The sequence below is a fragment of the Vulpes lagopus genome, chromosome 10 (genome assembly GCF_018345385.1).
Source record: "Vulpes lagopus strain Blue_001 chromosome 10, ASM1834538v1, whole genome shotgun sequence".
Classification (NCBI taxonomy): Eukaryota; Metazoa; Chordata; class Mammalia; order Carnivora; family Canidae; genus Vulpes; species Vulpes lagopus.
In genome coordinates this window covers 78,906,359-78,921,325 of record NC_054833.1, presented here as the reverse complement: position 1 = coordinate 78,921,325, position 14,967 = coordinate 78,906,359, and the positions used below count along the sequence as shown (strand labels likewise).

The following is a 14,967-nucleotide window of genomic DNA, read 5'->3' as shown; positions in this document are numbered from 1 at the left end:
ATTCCATTGGATTTGCTGTTTAAATAGAAACTTGAGTTAATTAAATTTTATAGAAAAGGGGGATTCTTAGGCCATAAAATTAAAAATAATTCTAATAACCATATGTGATTGAGAATCTGGAATAGTATCTATTTTCACACCCCTCCCCACCATGCTCGCCATACTCCTTTTATTTGTAACCTAACAAACCATGTTCCATCTGATAATATTGTGGTAATTAATCATTTTAATGGCCTCAAGAGAATTAAAACTAACCATTCACATTTGTCGAACATTTTATAGTTTACAATACATTTTCCAATACGTTATCATCATGTTTGACGCTACCTGAGCTCACTGGTGGCATAGCTGTCTATCTGTCCTTTTTGCACATGAGCTGAGACTGAGAGGTGATGAGACTTACCCATGATCAGTGGGCTAAAAGAAGCTGGGCTTGACCCACAGGCCAAGCAACACCTCGTTTATCTATCCCTTCACAAACCCTACTTAGCATCCCTAGATGGTGGGAGTATAGCCACAATATTCTCTAACCAGAAGCTACGGTTCCCGAAGGGTCTGCCGAAACAGACATCCATCCGAAGAACTCCACTGGAAGGTCAGTTCAAGACGCCTATTCGCCTTTCCATTACCAGCACTGCAGAGATCTTCTGGTAGAGATGAGGCTGCCGATGGCAGATTCCGCCTTCTTCAGGCCCTGGGCATTTCCCAGGGGGATACTGGAGGCTGCCCAGTCCAGTGAAGGGGATCAAGGTAGCTTGGTTGTTGAGGAGGAAGGCCCTGAATCTCTCCCCTGGGCCAGCCCCTTCACAGCCATTCTTTGATATGAAAAAGGCGATGATTTTCGAGTAATATTTAGAGTGTTGTGCCACTGCTGTTTTGAGATTAGTTCTCTGGTCCTTCTTTCAACTAGATGGCTGCAAGTGGACTCCTAGGCTCCTCCTGCAGAGAAATTCTGAAAGCGCCATTGATAAAGGCTGAGTTGTCCTTGGCTGACCCCCAAAACACATTCTCACAGGCCCACTCCTTATGTTTTGGCATCAGGAGCTCCTTCGTGTAGGAAAAGTATGGAGCCCCTACTGAGCATCAGCTGCTGTACTGAGAAGAGGGGATATGAGCCTGTTCCCGCTCTTACTCTCCTGGGCTGGCTATTTCATGGAAAGACAGACCATCAATAAAATCAGGGCAACATAATGGAGAAGAGAAACAGGAGTTACAGAGTTACAACAGGAGGGGTCCTCTCAGGGCCTTTGCACACGTTCCTCCTTCTACTGAGAACATATATTCCTTTCCCAATTGCCTTTCCCACTCATCCTTCAGGACAGAAATTAGAGGACTTTTTTTTCTTTCTGGGAAGTGTTTCCTAACTCAATATGTGCCCCATCCCACTGTCCAGAACAGCTTATATGATACTCTTAGATCAGCGGTTCTCAACCCTGATGTACCTGGGGGGAAATACGGCTGCCTGGTTCCCACTCCTAAGAGATTCTGAATCAGATGGTTTGAAGTACAGCCTCGTAACTGGGACTTTAAAAAAATCCCGATGATTCTAATTTGCAGCCAAGGTTGAGGACCCCTGTCCTAGAGACTTTCCAAATACCCTCTAGTCAGAGGTGGCCTCTGTTACCAACCGGTACATCTAGTCCAGGGTATACCCACCCAATGGCAGCCTTGCCTGGTTTTTATTCACTTAGGTGCACTCAACACATCCTGCTTATATGCCTGAACCCCTGGTATACTAGGTTCTAGTGCACTACACTAGACTAACCTACTTCATCTTACCAATGCTGTGCAATGTTGCACTGTGACACGTAAGCTCCTTGAGGACAGAGTCTGTGTCCTCCCATTTTACTAAATATCTAGCATCTATCAGAATGCCTGGGACATGTTGGAAGCTTGAAAAATATTTGTTCAATGGAATACACACACATACACACACACACACACACACACACTCTCTCTCTCTCTCTTTCTATCTCTCATACACACATACTCTCTGACCTCATCACAGGGCTCAGCAATAATCTGCCTGTGAATATTACACTAGGCACCCACTGGGGCACAGCCAGCAGCTGCCCTTCACGCAGGCTGGGTGAGGAGAATATGGGATGCATGAGAATGACCAGAACTACTCTCATTTAACAAGAGCCTGGAGGCCTTACCTTTGTTGCCTCTAAAATCTCATCAAAGTCCATCGGCAGGTTTCTGTTCTGTAACCACAAGGCATGACTTATGAGCATGAAATGAACGATGGGATCATGACCTGAAACAGTTAATCAGATAGGGCCCTCTCATTCTTACCGGGGTGGCCGCAGCAAACCGTTCTTCAAAATCCTCAAATGGTTGACCGTTCTGAAAGTGTAAGGGATGATGAATGAGGATGAAGAGTCTGACACACAAATGGCATGGATTTATGAGTTTAATGATGACGGTATCTATGTTCTCTGCTCCCACGGTCTCCTCAGGCAGGAGCTGTGGCCAGTGTGTTCCCAGCAGAAGTAGATGATAAAACACGGGCCTGACCAGGAGGAAAGCCAGCAGTGGTAAGTTTGTAGGTTTAAAGTCTATCTTCCTGCAATTCCAGGCATTACCTAGCCAGCCTCAATGCTGGCAACAGATAAGAGCATGATGTTTATTTACACTCAAGGAAAAGGAAAAGTTTTAAAAGGAAAAAATACTATCATGTGCTTTAGCCAAACTCTTAGCTCTTTGGAGTAGTCTGTGAACAGCTAGTTTTGTGAGTGCCCTTATGCATGCCGTCCCCTCTGCTTGAAAGGCTCTCCTTCTCATCTCTGCAAGTTTGAAGTACCAAATTCCTCAAACCCAGCTGGAAGGCCACCTCTTCCATGAAGCTCCCCTTGATCCTCTGAACTGAAAATCATCAGAGTAATAGCATATCATCTGTGCGGATTACATTGTGCTTCCAGAAGCACAGCCAGGCTGTATTTATTCCTGAATCTTGGCTGCTCGTAGAGGATCTGGCACCTAGCAGTGCTCAAAAATATATGAACAAATGCATGTTTTAAAAGTGGCTGGCAGTTGACCAAATCTAATTGTTTTGTTAATTTTGTATTTTATTGTCTGTAATTGTTGAGGATTTCGCTAAACTACTCCATATTGCTGCACTGGCATCCATTTGTGTGGCTCAGCTAACTTCAGGGGCCTCGAACTGACCTCAGCCTCTCCCATGAGGCAGACCCTGGATAAACAGCAGAGTCACAAGTAATTGTAAATTCCTAGTACGACTCTCCCAATGGCTTGTGATTAGTAGTCTCTCCCACCTTGCCCCTTAGAGAAGATCTCTGTGGAGCTTACCAAAACCCTGCCCTTTTTGGTGTGAACTGACCAATCTGGTACCCCAAAGCCCTTCACTTGTGGGCCCTAATAAAGGTACGCACCTTAGTTACCATACTTGCCATACTTTCTCTGCCTGCACCCTGCCTTGACTTTCCCCGAGTCACCTCTTGAGGTGTGCTACGTACCTCCTCCAGGACCTGTGAGTAATAAACTTCTCTATTACAATTTCCTTTTAGTCTTTTGTTGTACTGTGCTCACCACTGGACACCCTGGCACTCTGCTAAACAAATGTTAATTACCAAATTCACAAGAATAATATATATTATAGATAATATATATGGTGTCTATTACATATATATTTTTTAGTCATCATGTTTTGGTCAATATGCACAAGCTAATCATTTTTTGGATGATTTCGAAGTACTGCAACATTAGTACAGATCTGACAATATTGACATTAAAGCGGAGTATTATGCATGAATAGAAATAATTGCATCATTCCCTGCTTTTGAGGAGAGCTTCCTAGTTATAGGGCTGCAGAGCAGAGTAGGAGAACCAATGTGCCCACACCCACCACAGCAGGGCCTTCAGGCTCATCACCACCATTTCTGTCTTCAACCACCTGCTTCCACCAGACCCTGGCTCTCCTGGAGTCAACTGTGGCAAAGAGGAGAGGAAGAGCAACCATATCTGTTAACCACATAAATTGCTGTTATTATGATTCTATTTGGCCAGAGGTGGGGGGGGGCAGGCAATATTAGCCTAAGTGATCCTGTAATCTATGGTGTGGCCTAAAAGGTTAAGGTTATGTCTCTACATCCTTTATAAATTCACACACTTCTAGGGATTTATGGCACAGCCCCTACCAACTAGCTCTGGGTCATAACTTTTAATAAAAACATTTTTTAGTGTCCAAAATCTCATTACATCTGTCCAATATAAAAAAGCAAATGGCTTCAGAGCATGATGGATGAATTAAATAAATTTGAAAAACAGCCTGTGGTAGAGTCTCATAAAACCCCCACCATATAATGAAAATGTGTGAGGCTAACCAGCACTGGTATGAGTCCGTCACTTTCCTGGTGACGGAAGAAGTGGCCTTGGGTCAGGAGTGGTGCTGCGGTGGGACAGGCCATTTCCGTCCATTCAGACAAAGCCTGGTCTGGGTGTGGGAGAAAAGGCATCTCTCTGGAGTCACACAGATGTGGATTGAACCCTAGCTGTGCCACGGTGTTCTGTGTGATCCTTGGACAACAAGCTGGTCAGCTCGTCTTCTTATCTTTAACGTGCTGACGATAACGTTAACGTTGTCTCAGGTTTCTGGAGAGGACTGATTGAGACGTGTGTGAGGTCTTGTTTGGTGCTAGACACACAGTAGATGCTCAATAAATAGCAGTTCCTCGTATCTTCTCATTCTGTTTCCTGTGGTACACTTTTGGAAGGTGCAGGCACACAGTTTTTAATGTTAGGAAACTACTATTAGACGGCATTTGGAAAAAAAAAAGAGAAAAAAAACTCGTGCGAAGCCCCTCCTTAGAAAGTACCCCTGCTTGACAACATAGAGCACCTGCATGTAAAAGGCCTCCCCATACTTTCTGGCCTTAGTCCTGAACCCCTCAGTCCATTCTTGATCCTGTCTTCTCCCTGGAATCTCCTTTCTGGCCAGAGTCTTGCCTGCTCATCCTCCTGGCCACACCTCTCATACCTGGTGCTGGTGACCTTCCTGTTTTGATCCTGGCTCAGTCATTCCTTGGATCCCCTTCCTCCTGTTGGGGGAAAGCTTCTGGAGCACCCTGTGCATTTCATCCAGCCAGTGGGGAGACCCTGCCACCAGGGCACCTCCTCCCCACTGAGTCTCATGGCCAGGACCTGAATCTCTTTCCCAGGCCCCCCCAACCCCCAGCTTGCTTTACCCACAATTACTACTAGAGTTTTTGTTCATTTATCTTCAAGTCTTCTTTTTCCCCTTATAGGTACATTTCTCACACTTATTATGATGGCATGCATGCAGGTTTGTATTCTGCTTTTCAAGACTCAATATGACATCAAATTTATTCCTAATGTACACTTCCAGGGAGGATTTAACAGAAGAGAGTCTCTTATGTCGTTTGAAGATGGTACCAGCCTGAATCTTCATTAATAGACTGAAAGAAAGCTTCCACAGGGAGTCTGTCTTCCTAGAGTCTCTGTTTGGAGCAGTGGGGACACTTGTCCCATAACTGAACAAATTAACTATTAAGACTAGACTCCTGTTAATCTTACAGGAAAAGTGACAGTGGATGAGATGAGATGTGGATGAGCGTGTAAAAAAGGATGAAAATATATTTATGGCTGCCAAATCAGAACCCTATGGTGAGTCTCACCCCTGTCTGCACAATGCAATTCTTTGAGGGGGCTTTCAGCAAACTACTGATGCCTAAACCCTAGTATCAGAGATTTGGGTTGTACTGGTCTGAAGTGTGGTCCTGGCATCGGTAGGTTCTAAGAGATCCCCAGTGATTCTAATGTGTAGCCAGACTTCAGAATCACTCTGCTGGGGAATGAAATCTCTGTAGGAATAATTAGTGAAAGTCCTACTGGGAAAACTGAAGACATCTTGATTGATTATGTAATTGATTAGATAATTTCTTCAACAAACATTCACTGAGTGCTTTTCACATGCCAAACTCTGGCGAGGCGCTGGAGATACAAAGATGAATAATAATACATGGACCTTGCTCTCCCGAAGCTCAGAGCAGAGCAAGAATATATAATTATTCTAGTCTGGGGGTGGAACAGGAGTGGGCCAGGGAGGGTGCAAGGCATCTAGACCTAAACTCAGAACTCAGGCCAATACTGTAAAGGAATGAATGCAATTATCCATTTAGAAAGCTCAGGAGAAATGGATTAACTTAAGTGATTTGTAACTGCACCAAAGTGGGTCCTATTAAGGCACTTCATGGTTCCAGGCATTGGAATGCATGTATCTTTCCCTGGTGAGTGATCTAAAAAGGAAGACGTGCTAATGAAGGCTAATTCCCTCTGTAGTATCTAGGAGTTTAGCTTTCTATCACCTCTAGCCAAGAGTAAACAGCGGCTTTCCTACTTCCTGGCTGAGAGAGACAAGAAGAACTCTGTTTGGCAAGTGAAGAACAAAGCGAGGGTGGTGGTGGAGTTGAGATGGGGACTAGAAAATATGATGTGAAATACATGATTTCTCCCAAGAGCAGCACTGTCCCATTGAACTTTCTATGTGATGGAAAGTTCTATGTCTACAATATCCAATATGGTAGCCCATGTGGCTATTGAGCACTTCAAATACTGCTGTGACTGATGAACTGAACTCTAAATTTTGGGAGTTACTTTTGGGAGCACCTGGGTGGCTCAGTCGGTCAAGCATTCGACTCTTGGTTTCGGCTCAGGTCATGATCTTGCTGTTGTGGGATCGAGCCCCACATTGTTGCTCTGTGCTCACCATGGAGTCTGTTTCAGATTCTCCTTCCTTCTCTGCCCCTTCCCCTGCTTGTGCTCATTCTTTCTCTAAAATAAATCAATAAATAAAACCTTGGAAAAATAAATTTTATTTAGTTTTAATTTCAATTTAGATAGCTGATATGTAGCTAGTGGCTACTCTATTTGATAGTTCAGCTCTAGGGAATATGTTTAAAAAACAACTTCCGGATGGCTCAGTGGTTTAGCACCACCTTCAGCCCAGGGCGTGATCTTGGAGACCTGGGATCGAGTCCCACGTCAGGCTCCCTGCATGGAGTCTGCTTCTCCCTCTGCATGTCTCTCTCTCTCTCTCTCTCTCTCTCTCTCTCTCTCTCTGTGTCTCTTATGAATAAATAAATAAAATCTTAAAAAAAAAACAACTTCCAGTTGATGGAGAACTTTCTAAATAGTGGACATATTGCTTCCTTATACAATCTCTTTTGTTCTTTTAAAGAATATCCTACTTTTGTATTGAGTGAAAAGGTTCTATGGAAGGAGTGAATTCTTTGCACCGTCTAAACAGTACCATGAAAACAAACTCAAGTTTGTAAAAACAGTAGTCTTCTTCTGGTGTAAAACATTTTTTTCATTGCCTGAGCTAAGCCAGAGCTAGATATCTGTAGGGCTTTTTAAAGGAGATTAAAATTCATGTCTCAAAGGAAATCCATGAAGCCTGACCACCATTACAACAAAATGGAGTCCCATTTAATGTCAAAATGTTCCAGGCCTACTGAGATCTTGGCCTCAATGGTCTTTCTGGACCCGATATCTTAATCTCATAGAGGAATTGGTGTTGCTTGGAGGATATTTCTCTGTAATGATCGAGAAATTGCCTGTAGTTACTCAAAGCTGGGCGTTGTTTTAGCAGGTAATGGCCCTCCTTTCCCCAGCTACCATTTCAGGAGGAATCCAGAGGTTGTCCAGAAAGTTACAGTGGGAGGGGAATGCTTAGACGAAAGTTAACATCTTCCCTGGAAGAGCCTTCAAGTGTAATACATTTGTAAATCCTTGGACAGTGAAATATTTATTTATATCTGGCTTTCTAAAAATTAAGTTGGTCTTTGAAGTAGCCTCTCCCCTCCCCACCATCGCCACTTCTTTTCACTCTGGCAGGAACACTTAACATAAGATCTACCCATTTAACAAATTCTAGAGTGTATGATACAGTTAACCACAGGCACAATGCGGGTCTCTAGAGCTTTGTCATCTTTCATAACTAAAATTTATACTAGTTGAATAGTAACTCCCTACTTTCCCCTTTCCCAGCCCGTTGCAACCACTATTCTACCCTCTGCCTCTATGTCTTTGGCTATTTCACAGATCTCAGATAAGTGGTATCATGCAGTATGCGTTCTTTGTAATTGGCTTATTTCATTTAGTGAAATGTACTCAAGGTTCAGCCGAGCTGTCACATATGGATGTCCCCCACTGTGTGCATCTACCACATTTTCTTAATCTGTCCATCCTCTTGGACATTTAGGTTGAAATGGCCTTTTCGACTATGCAAGGGGAAAATCAGGATGGGGGCTGGAAGTGAAAGGAACTTGCTAGAACTTTATTCAGGATAGGCAGACCCCTTGAAAATTGACGGCGCTAAGATGACCTGATGAGGCTAATGTGAATGAATGAACAGGGGGCTGCTGGGGCTCAGGAATCTGACTCTGGTTTCTCAAGCTTCCCAACTTAAATCAAATGTCAAGAAAACCAATTTGCTTGCATTTGAAAATAATTGATACTTCTAGGGTGAGAAATTTGGTGTTTTTAGCCTAGGCAGGGTGGGGGGATGGCAAGACAGATGTCTGAAACAGCAGATCAAACTGCTGCTTCATCATTGGCATTTCTTTGGATAAATTCCTTCCTCACTCTCAGCCTCAGTTTTCTCCTCGAAAAATAGGCCAGTGTCGGCTTGGTGAGAGGAAGCAGCAAGAAGGTTGATGTGTATGAATAAAATTAGCACAGTAACTGGCAGAAAAAATCTCAATGGGTATCAGTTCCCTTTCCAAGATTATAGAAAGGGGAGAAAGGGTGGGAGGGAGGAGGGGAGGAAGAGGGAGAGGGACAAGGAGGATGGAGAGAGGAGAGAGGGAGGAAGAGATGGGGAGGGAAGGAGGAGAAAGGAAAGAAAGAAAAGAAGGGGGAACAGAGAGAGGGTGGGAGAGAGGGAGGAAGGAAAGGAAGAAGGAAGGAAGGATAACTATGGAATATTTACTTGGTAGGGGACGATAGACAGAATTCAGGCCATTGTAAAGGTTTGGAAAACACTGACCCTGGGAAGGAGCAAAGTCACCTGGAGAAGCTGAAGGTATGACATGGCCCTCCCACAGCAGACACCGCCACAGCAGGTTCCCACTCCTGTTCCTTTCCCCCAGTGTTAACACTGGTGAAGCTGGACCATTCTGGGGGTCAGCCCCATCATTCATCCCTCCTACCCCATGCCCTTTTCTTTTCTTTTTTTTTAATCCCATGCCATTTTCTTCTCTGCTCTTCTCCATCCCTATTTCAGAACCCAGTAGGAAACTTTCCACATTTTCATGCCCAGATTTTATAAAACACAGCCATTATTTTCTTGAAAAAAATATAAGGATGGTGACACAATCTACAGGCTGAGGGTAGGTTATGCAAGAAGAGCTAAGTATGTTTGATCTCAGTAACAGTGATGAAGGGTAGGAAATGCAGGTTATGGTGCCTACAATGTGGCAGTGCTGGTTGTGCAGGACGACAGTGGTGGGGACAGTGACATCTGTTATGACTGTGAAACCAGTTGCTAATTCACTCCACATCTATTTACTGAGCAACTATGATAAGACACAGTCCTTGTCCTTACATCACCTGAGGGAGATGGAAAAGAAAACAGACAATTATCCTATAATTGGTGTTATAAGATAACACGCAAAGCCTGCTTGGTATAGTGATGACAAGGCTCAGGACAGTGGCTCCCACTACTGTTGTCTACTATGAAACACATGGTATCCAACCCAATCTTGAGGGTCAGGGAAAACTGGAGGCAGCTGACATTTTAAGATGTCAGCAGTAGTGCTATTGGGAGTTTGATCATATCAATGCTGTTGCCATGAGGCAATGATCACAAAGACAGATGATGGTACAGATACTTCTATGGTGATGGTCAAAATGGGGCCAGTGACTGGGATTAGGAAGAAACACTGAAAACACCAGCCTGGCCATTGAGCTTCTGCAGGAGCACTGGCATGACTTCATGTTTACACTCCTAGAAGCCTCCTGGGCTCTAGATCCTGGTCCCAACCCATGACGTCACTCTAAAGCTCTCCTATTTAACAAGGAGAATTTTTATTTTTTATTATTATTTTTATTTTTATTTATTTTTTTTAAATAATTTTTATTTATTTATGATAGTCACAGAGAGAAAGGGAGAGTGAGAGAGGCAGAGACACAGGCAGAGGGAGAGGCAGGCTCCATGCACCGGCAGCCCGACGTGGGATTCGATCCCGGCTCCCCAAGATCGCGCCCTGGGCCAAAGGCAGGCGCCAAACCGCTGCGCCACCCAGGGATCCCTTTATTATTATTTTTAAAGATTTTATTTATTTATTCCTGAGAGAGAGAGAGAGAGAGAGAGAGAGAGAGAGAGAGAGGCAGAGACACAGGCAGACAGAGAAGCAGGCTCCATGCAGGGAGCCCGACATGGGACTCGATCCCGGGACTCCAGGATCACGCCCCGGGATGAAGGCAGGCGCTAAACCGCTGAGCCACCCAGGGATCCCCCTAACAAGGAGAATTTTAGAATGTGGAGTCCCCTTTGTTGCTTTAGCTCCTCTGTCACGCTGCAAGATGGCTTTACTACTTGAGTGGTTGTTACTGAGCAAACACATCTGCACAGGTCTAGAGGTCCAGAGAAGACTGGAAGCCAAAGGGGAATGTCCCAAAGCTTGTAATTATTTGTTTTTGATGATCTCTTCCTTTATTGCTTCTCTTTAAAAAAAAATCTATTATTCTAGTTCTACATTAGCAAAAACTCAAGGATTTTTCAAAACTCCTAACAAGACTTGGCATCAGTTCAGTACTTTGAAAAAGAGTGAATTAGAATCACAGTAATGTGAAATTGGCTCCTGTCAGCGGGATGACAGGATCTCAACACACTGGTGGGGAGGAGGGCAGGGGACCTTCTCTGAGAGTCCATCATCTCTTTCTTGCTGGTGTGTGTCTCTTGGAGAGGCTACTCCTGGGATCCAGATGGCACCCAAACTGGAACAAGAAATACTGGATGGAGTCGAAATCAAGCGAGCGTAGCAGAGTCTCAGGCTGAGTGCGGAGCAAATCCGAGGAAATCACAAATGGAAAGATGTCACAGCAGAGGAAAAAATAGTCAAGAGGGCTTTGCCTGCTGCTCCGACAGCCGTTCCCGGCAAAATGCTTTTCCTTTTCTTCTTTGGAAGAATGCATATTTTATGTATTCAGGCATATTCATTTCCTTATTCACTTCTTCATTCCTGGATTCAATCCCCAACGCATTCATTTACGAATTAATAAACTTCCTGAGTGCCCACTATGAGCAAGGCACCGGGCCAACACTGCAAAGACTGAGAGGCTGTCCCTTCTCTGAGTTGTAAGAGTCAAGCTAGGCAAACTGGAGGGTTGCAATTCAGGTCGGAGCATGAGGAGTGGCACAACAGGGGTACCACACTGAGCATTTCCACAGAGCTTGTGCCGCTTTCACTGCTGCAACACCATGCACAGGCCTGAAGCCGTTGGAAACAACCAAAACCAGAATTCTATTTTTGGATGAATGGAAGTTGACTACTTTACTCATCTCTTAATTCTTCCTCATTGTGGAACTGGAGAAATACACATCTCATAAGACTATTTGAAGATTAGCTTGTGTAAGATTTTAAATATACTAAAATGTATATTGCCTGATGTATAGGTAAGACCTTTAAATAAGTATCTTGATTCCCCTCCCAGTTGTATAGACAAAGAGGAGACAGCAAGTCAGAGCAGAGAAACATTGCATATATTCTACAACAAGGAAACTAAGGTCCCAAGGAACGCCCAGCTTGTTCATATGTAAAATAGTGAGGGAAATGGCTCCTTCACAGATCTCTGAAGATCAGATGAGGCAATGTTCAGCAATAGAACAGACTTGGACAGCAGCCTAAAGGTTTGAAGTCAGGAAATCTGGAAGAGCACTACCCTCAACAGTCTCTGATTGATTGTCCAACCTACAAATAGTTTGTAACTTTGTGTCATAATTTCACATGCCTTCCTAAGAGGTCTCTCAGTATATTTCTCACCCTCAGGCTTTGGTACAAGCTACTCCTTATGACCGGCTGCCTTTCCCATTCTTGTTCATCAGGAAAATTGTAATACATCCCTAGGGACTTGGGTCTAGTTATCTCTTCCAAGCCTTTCTCCAAGGCCCTCAGGATGGATTAGATGATCCTCCCCTGGGAATATCATATGTCCAGTTGCAATGGCTGATTCTCTCTTCTTCATCACAGACTATGACCTTGTAGAGACTAAGTTTCTTTTATGGGACACCATATCTTACTCATTTTCACATTCCTAATATCTAGATAGCTCTGTGACTAGCACACAAAAGGAAATTATATTGAATTGGCAAGTGAAGAAAACCAGAATGAGTGAATGGACGAACGTGTTTATATGAGAATAGGAAACTGAACAGAAAGAAACTTGGTTATAGCATGACTTACTAAGTGGAGGGTATGGTAGTCCATATGGTGTTTCCAAATGTTCGGCATGAATGTGTGTGCACATGTATGCACACACATACACATACGCTTGCTCGCTCACAAAGACTTGGCATTTACTATTATAAACTCTAGGAAGGATCTCATATCCACTCTTGTCACTTGACCTGGTGAGGGTCTGCAATCCAGGTAAATGGCCCTTGTTCTGATTGATTTCAAAGAAATGCTAGGGGTGTGTCCCAGAAAAAGTTATAAAACCAGAGATATGCTATCCTTCTGGCCCTTCTAGTACCTGGAAAGCATTTTCCTCTGAATTCCTCAGGTCCTTCCCATTAGTGAGATCTATCGGTGGCTAAAGTATGGTAGTCAATCTGTGACATACCTCATTACTTGAAGTTCAGCCAATATCTGATCTTATCACCCTCCCCCCTTAGTTGCTAGTAATTGATGAAGTGATCGTATTCCATATTGTTCAGGCTCTCCAGCTTAACGTGTGGAAAGAACTCTGGATCTCTCTCAACCTGCTCTTTCCTTGTCTTCCAATTTCTGTGAGGGCCACCAACTCATGCTTAGAAGCTAAAGCCCTTACACATACAAGTTACTCTTGATCCCTCCTCTCCCAAGCCCTGACATCCAACCATTCACTAAGAAATGCTGACTCTCTCCAGAAGCTACCTCAGCTCTGCCTGCCTCTCTCCATCCCCTCTGCTGCATTCTCTTTTGCCTCAACTTCTGTTTTTACTCTTGTGCTTTAAGTTCACCTCTAGTACAGCAGTCACAGCCCTATTAAATCAGATCAGATTCACTTCCCGGACTACCACGCTCCACTATCTTCCATTACAGGGAAATAAAATCCAAACTGCGCCACTGCCTGGCTAGCCCCTGCCTGTGCCTGAACTCACCTCCAACTCCCCTCTTTCCCCCCTTTCCTGCTGTGGTCTGGCCAACATCAGTCTTCCCTCTGTTCCTCATGGCCCACTGGGACGTTCCTGTATTCTTCTTTTCCCTGTCCCACCAGGTTCTTCTCATAATTCAGAGCTCAGTTCAAGTGCTACCTCACTAGAGAAACCTCCTGTGACCATTTCCCTAAATAGAAGATCAAACCCCCACTTCTCATCTCATTATCTCCTTTGGTTTTGTGACTTGTGCTTATGCTCTGTTTGTCTTTTAACTTGTTTGCTTGTAGCCTTCCCCTGTGGAATTGAGCAGGGCAAGGGTTGGGTCCTGGTCTGACTCATATAGCATCTGTGCCTAGCACAGCGCTCCACACACAGTGGATACCAGACAGTATTTGGGGAATGGGTGAAGGAATGAATGCCTGAACAGAGCAAGTGTAAGTGACCAGGGACTGGTTCTAGGACGTACCTTGCAGTATTGCAGAAACTATGCAATTAAAACAATGATAGAGACACCTTGTGCATACTGCTATAGGTACAAGGGAACTCCACGTTTGCTACTTTGACATCACTGCTCTGGTCTCTGCTTCTTTTCCTGCTTGTTTTCTGCTGCTGGACACTCTATTTCTGAAGACCAGGTAGGTAGCGCAAGAGTGTGGCATATTTGATGAGCTCCTACACAGAACTCCTGGGAAAAAACCCTCTTTACCTGCATGCTGGCTATGTCTGTTCTATGAAAGACCTCTGTAATTTAAACTCATCAATATATACTTGATTAGGTCACAAGTGGTGGAGATCATTATTTCTGGTTTTGGTAGAGCCATAAAGCCCCCAAATGTACAAGTCACTTTTGATTCAGCTCTCTCCCACACCCTGACATCCAATAATTCATTAAGAAATGGTAATTCTATCTTTAGAATATATCCCAAATAGTCCATTCTGGTCTGAGGAGGAAGGGATAGTTTTAATATTAAGACCACAGCCCTTCCTGAAAATGTAGAACAACAGTAATAATGGTTAGTGTTTAGATAGAACTTCCTCTGTATGTTTAGACACTATTTACATATTAATTCCTTTAATTACTACAACAAATGTAGGTGCTATTGCTATCCTCATTTTCAGAGGAGTAAACTGAGGCACAGAAGGATTAATTTGCCCAAGGTCATACAGCTAGTAATAGGTAGAGCTACAATTTTCACCAAAGTGGGCCAGTATGTGCTCTTAACTCTTAAGCTATGGTGAGGGGAACAAAAAGGTGTCAGTCCATCTGTGCTTTATGACTAGGGAGAGAGTTAAGGGTTCTGGAAGGGGCAACCATAGTAGGCAGTTTAGGAGCTCGCCCTGCCGGAGCCCATCCCAACCTGCTCTGAAGGACCTTGGGCAGATTACACTGCAAGTAATGAGGTCTGGTATCATGGGGTTCAAATTTCTAAGTGACTGTGGAAAGAACAAAGAGAAACAGCCAGAGGGAGACTGAAAAATGCAGGAAAGTGGGACCAAAGCCAGAGTATTGGGCTGACAGCACACAACGGTGGAAACGATGAGTAACAGACACAAGGACAGCTGCTAACCTGCCAGAGAGAAGCACAGCAAGGCGCTCACAGAGCTCTGCGAAAGGCGGCAAA

General features: G+C 44.1%; 1 protein-coding gene across 8 annotated transcripts in view; it reads right to left on the bottom strand.

Moving 5' to 3' along the window:
• DAB1 (DAB adaptor protein 1) overlaps nt 1-14,967 on the bottom strand; it is a 292,435-nt gene that overhangs the window by 31,794 nt on the left and 245,674 nt on the right. For 6 of the 8 annotated variants that reach the window (XM_041772822.1, XM_041772816.1, XM_041772817.1 and 3 more), the window contains 2 exons: nt 2,299-2,349; nt 2,160-2,207 (listed from right to left, as the gene is read on the bottom strand). In XM_041772822.1, coding sequence (XP_041628756.1) covers nt 2,160-2,207; nt 2,299-2,349 — 99 coding nt within the window. The other 2 variants (XM_041772823.1, XM_041772824.1) reach the window with 1 other exon arrangement.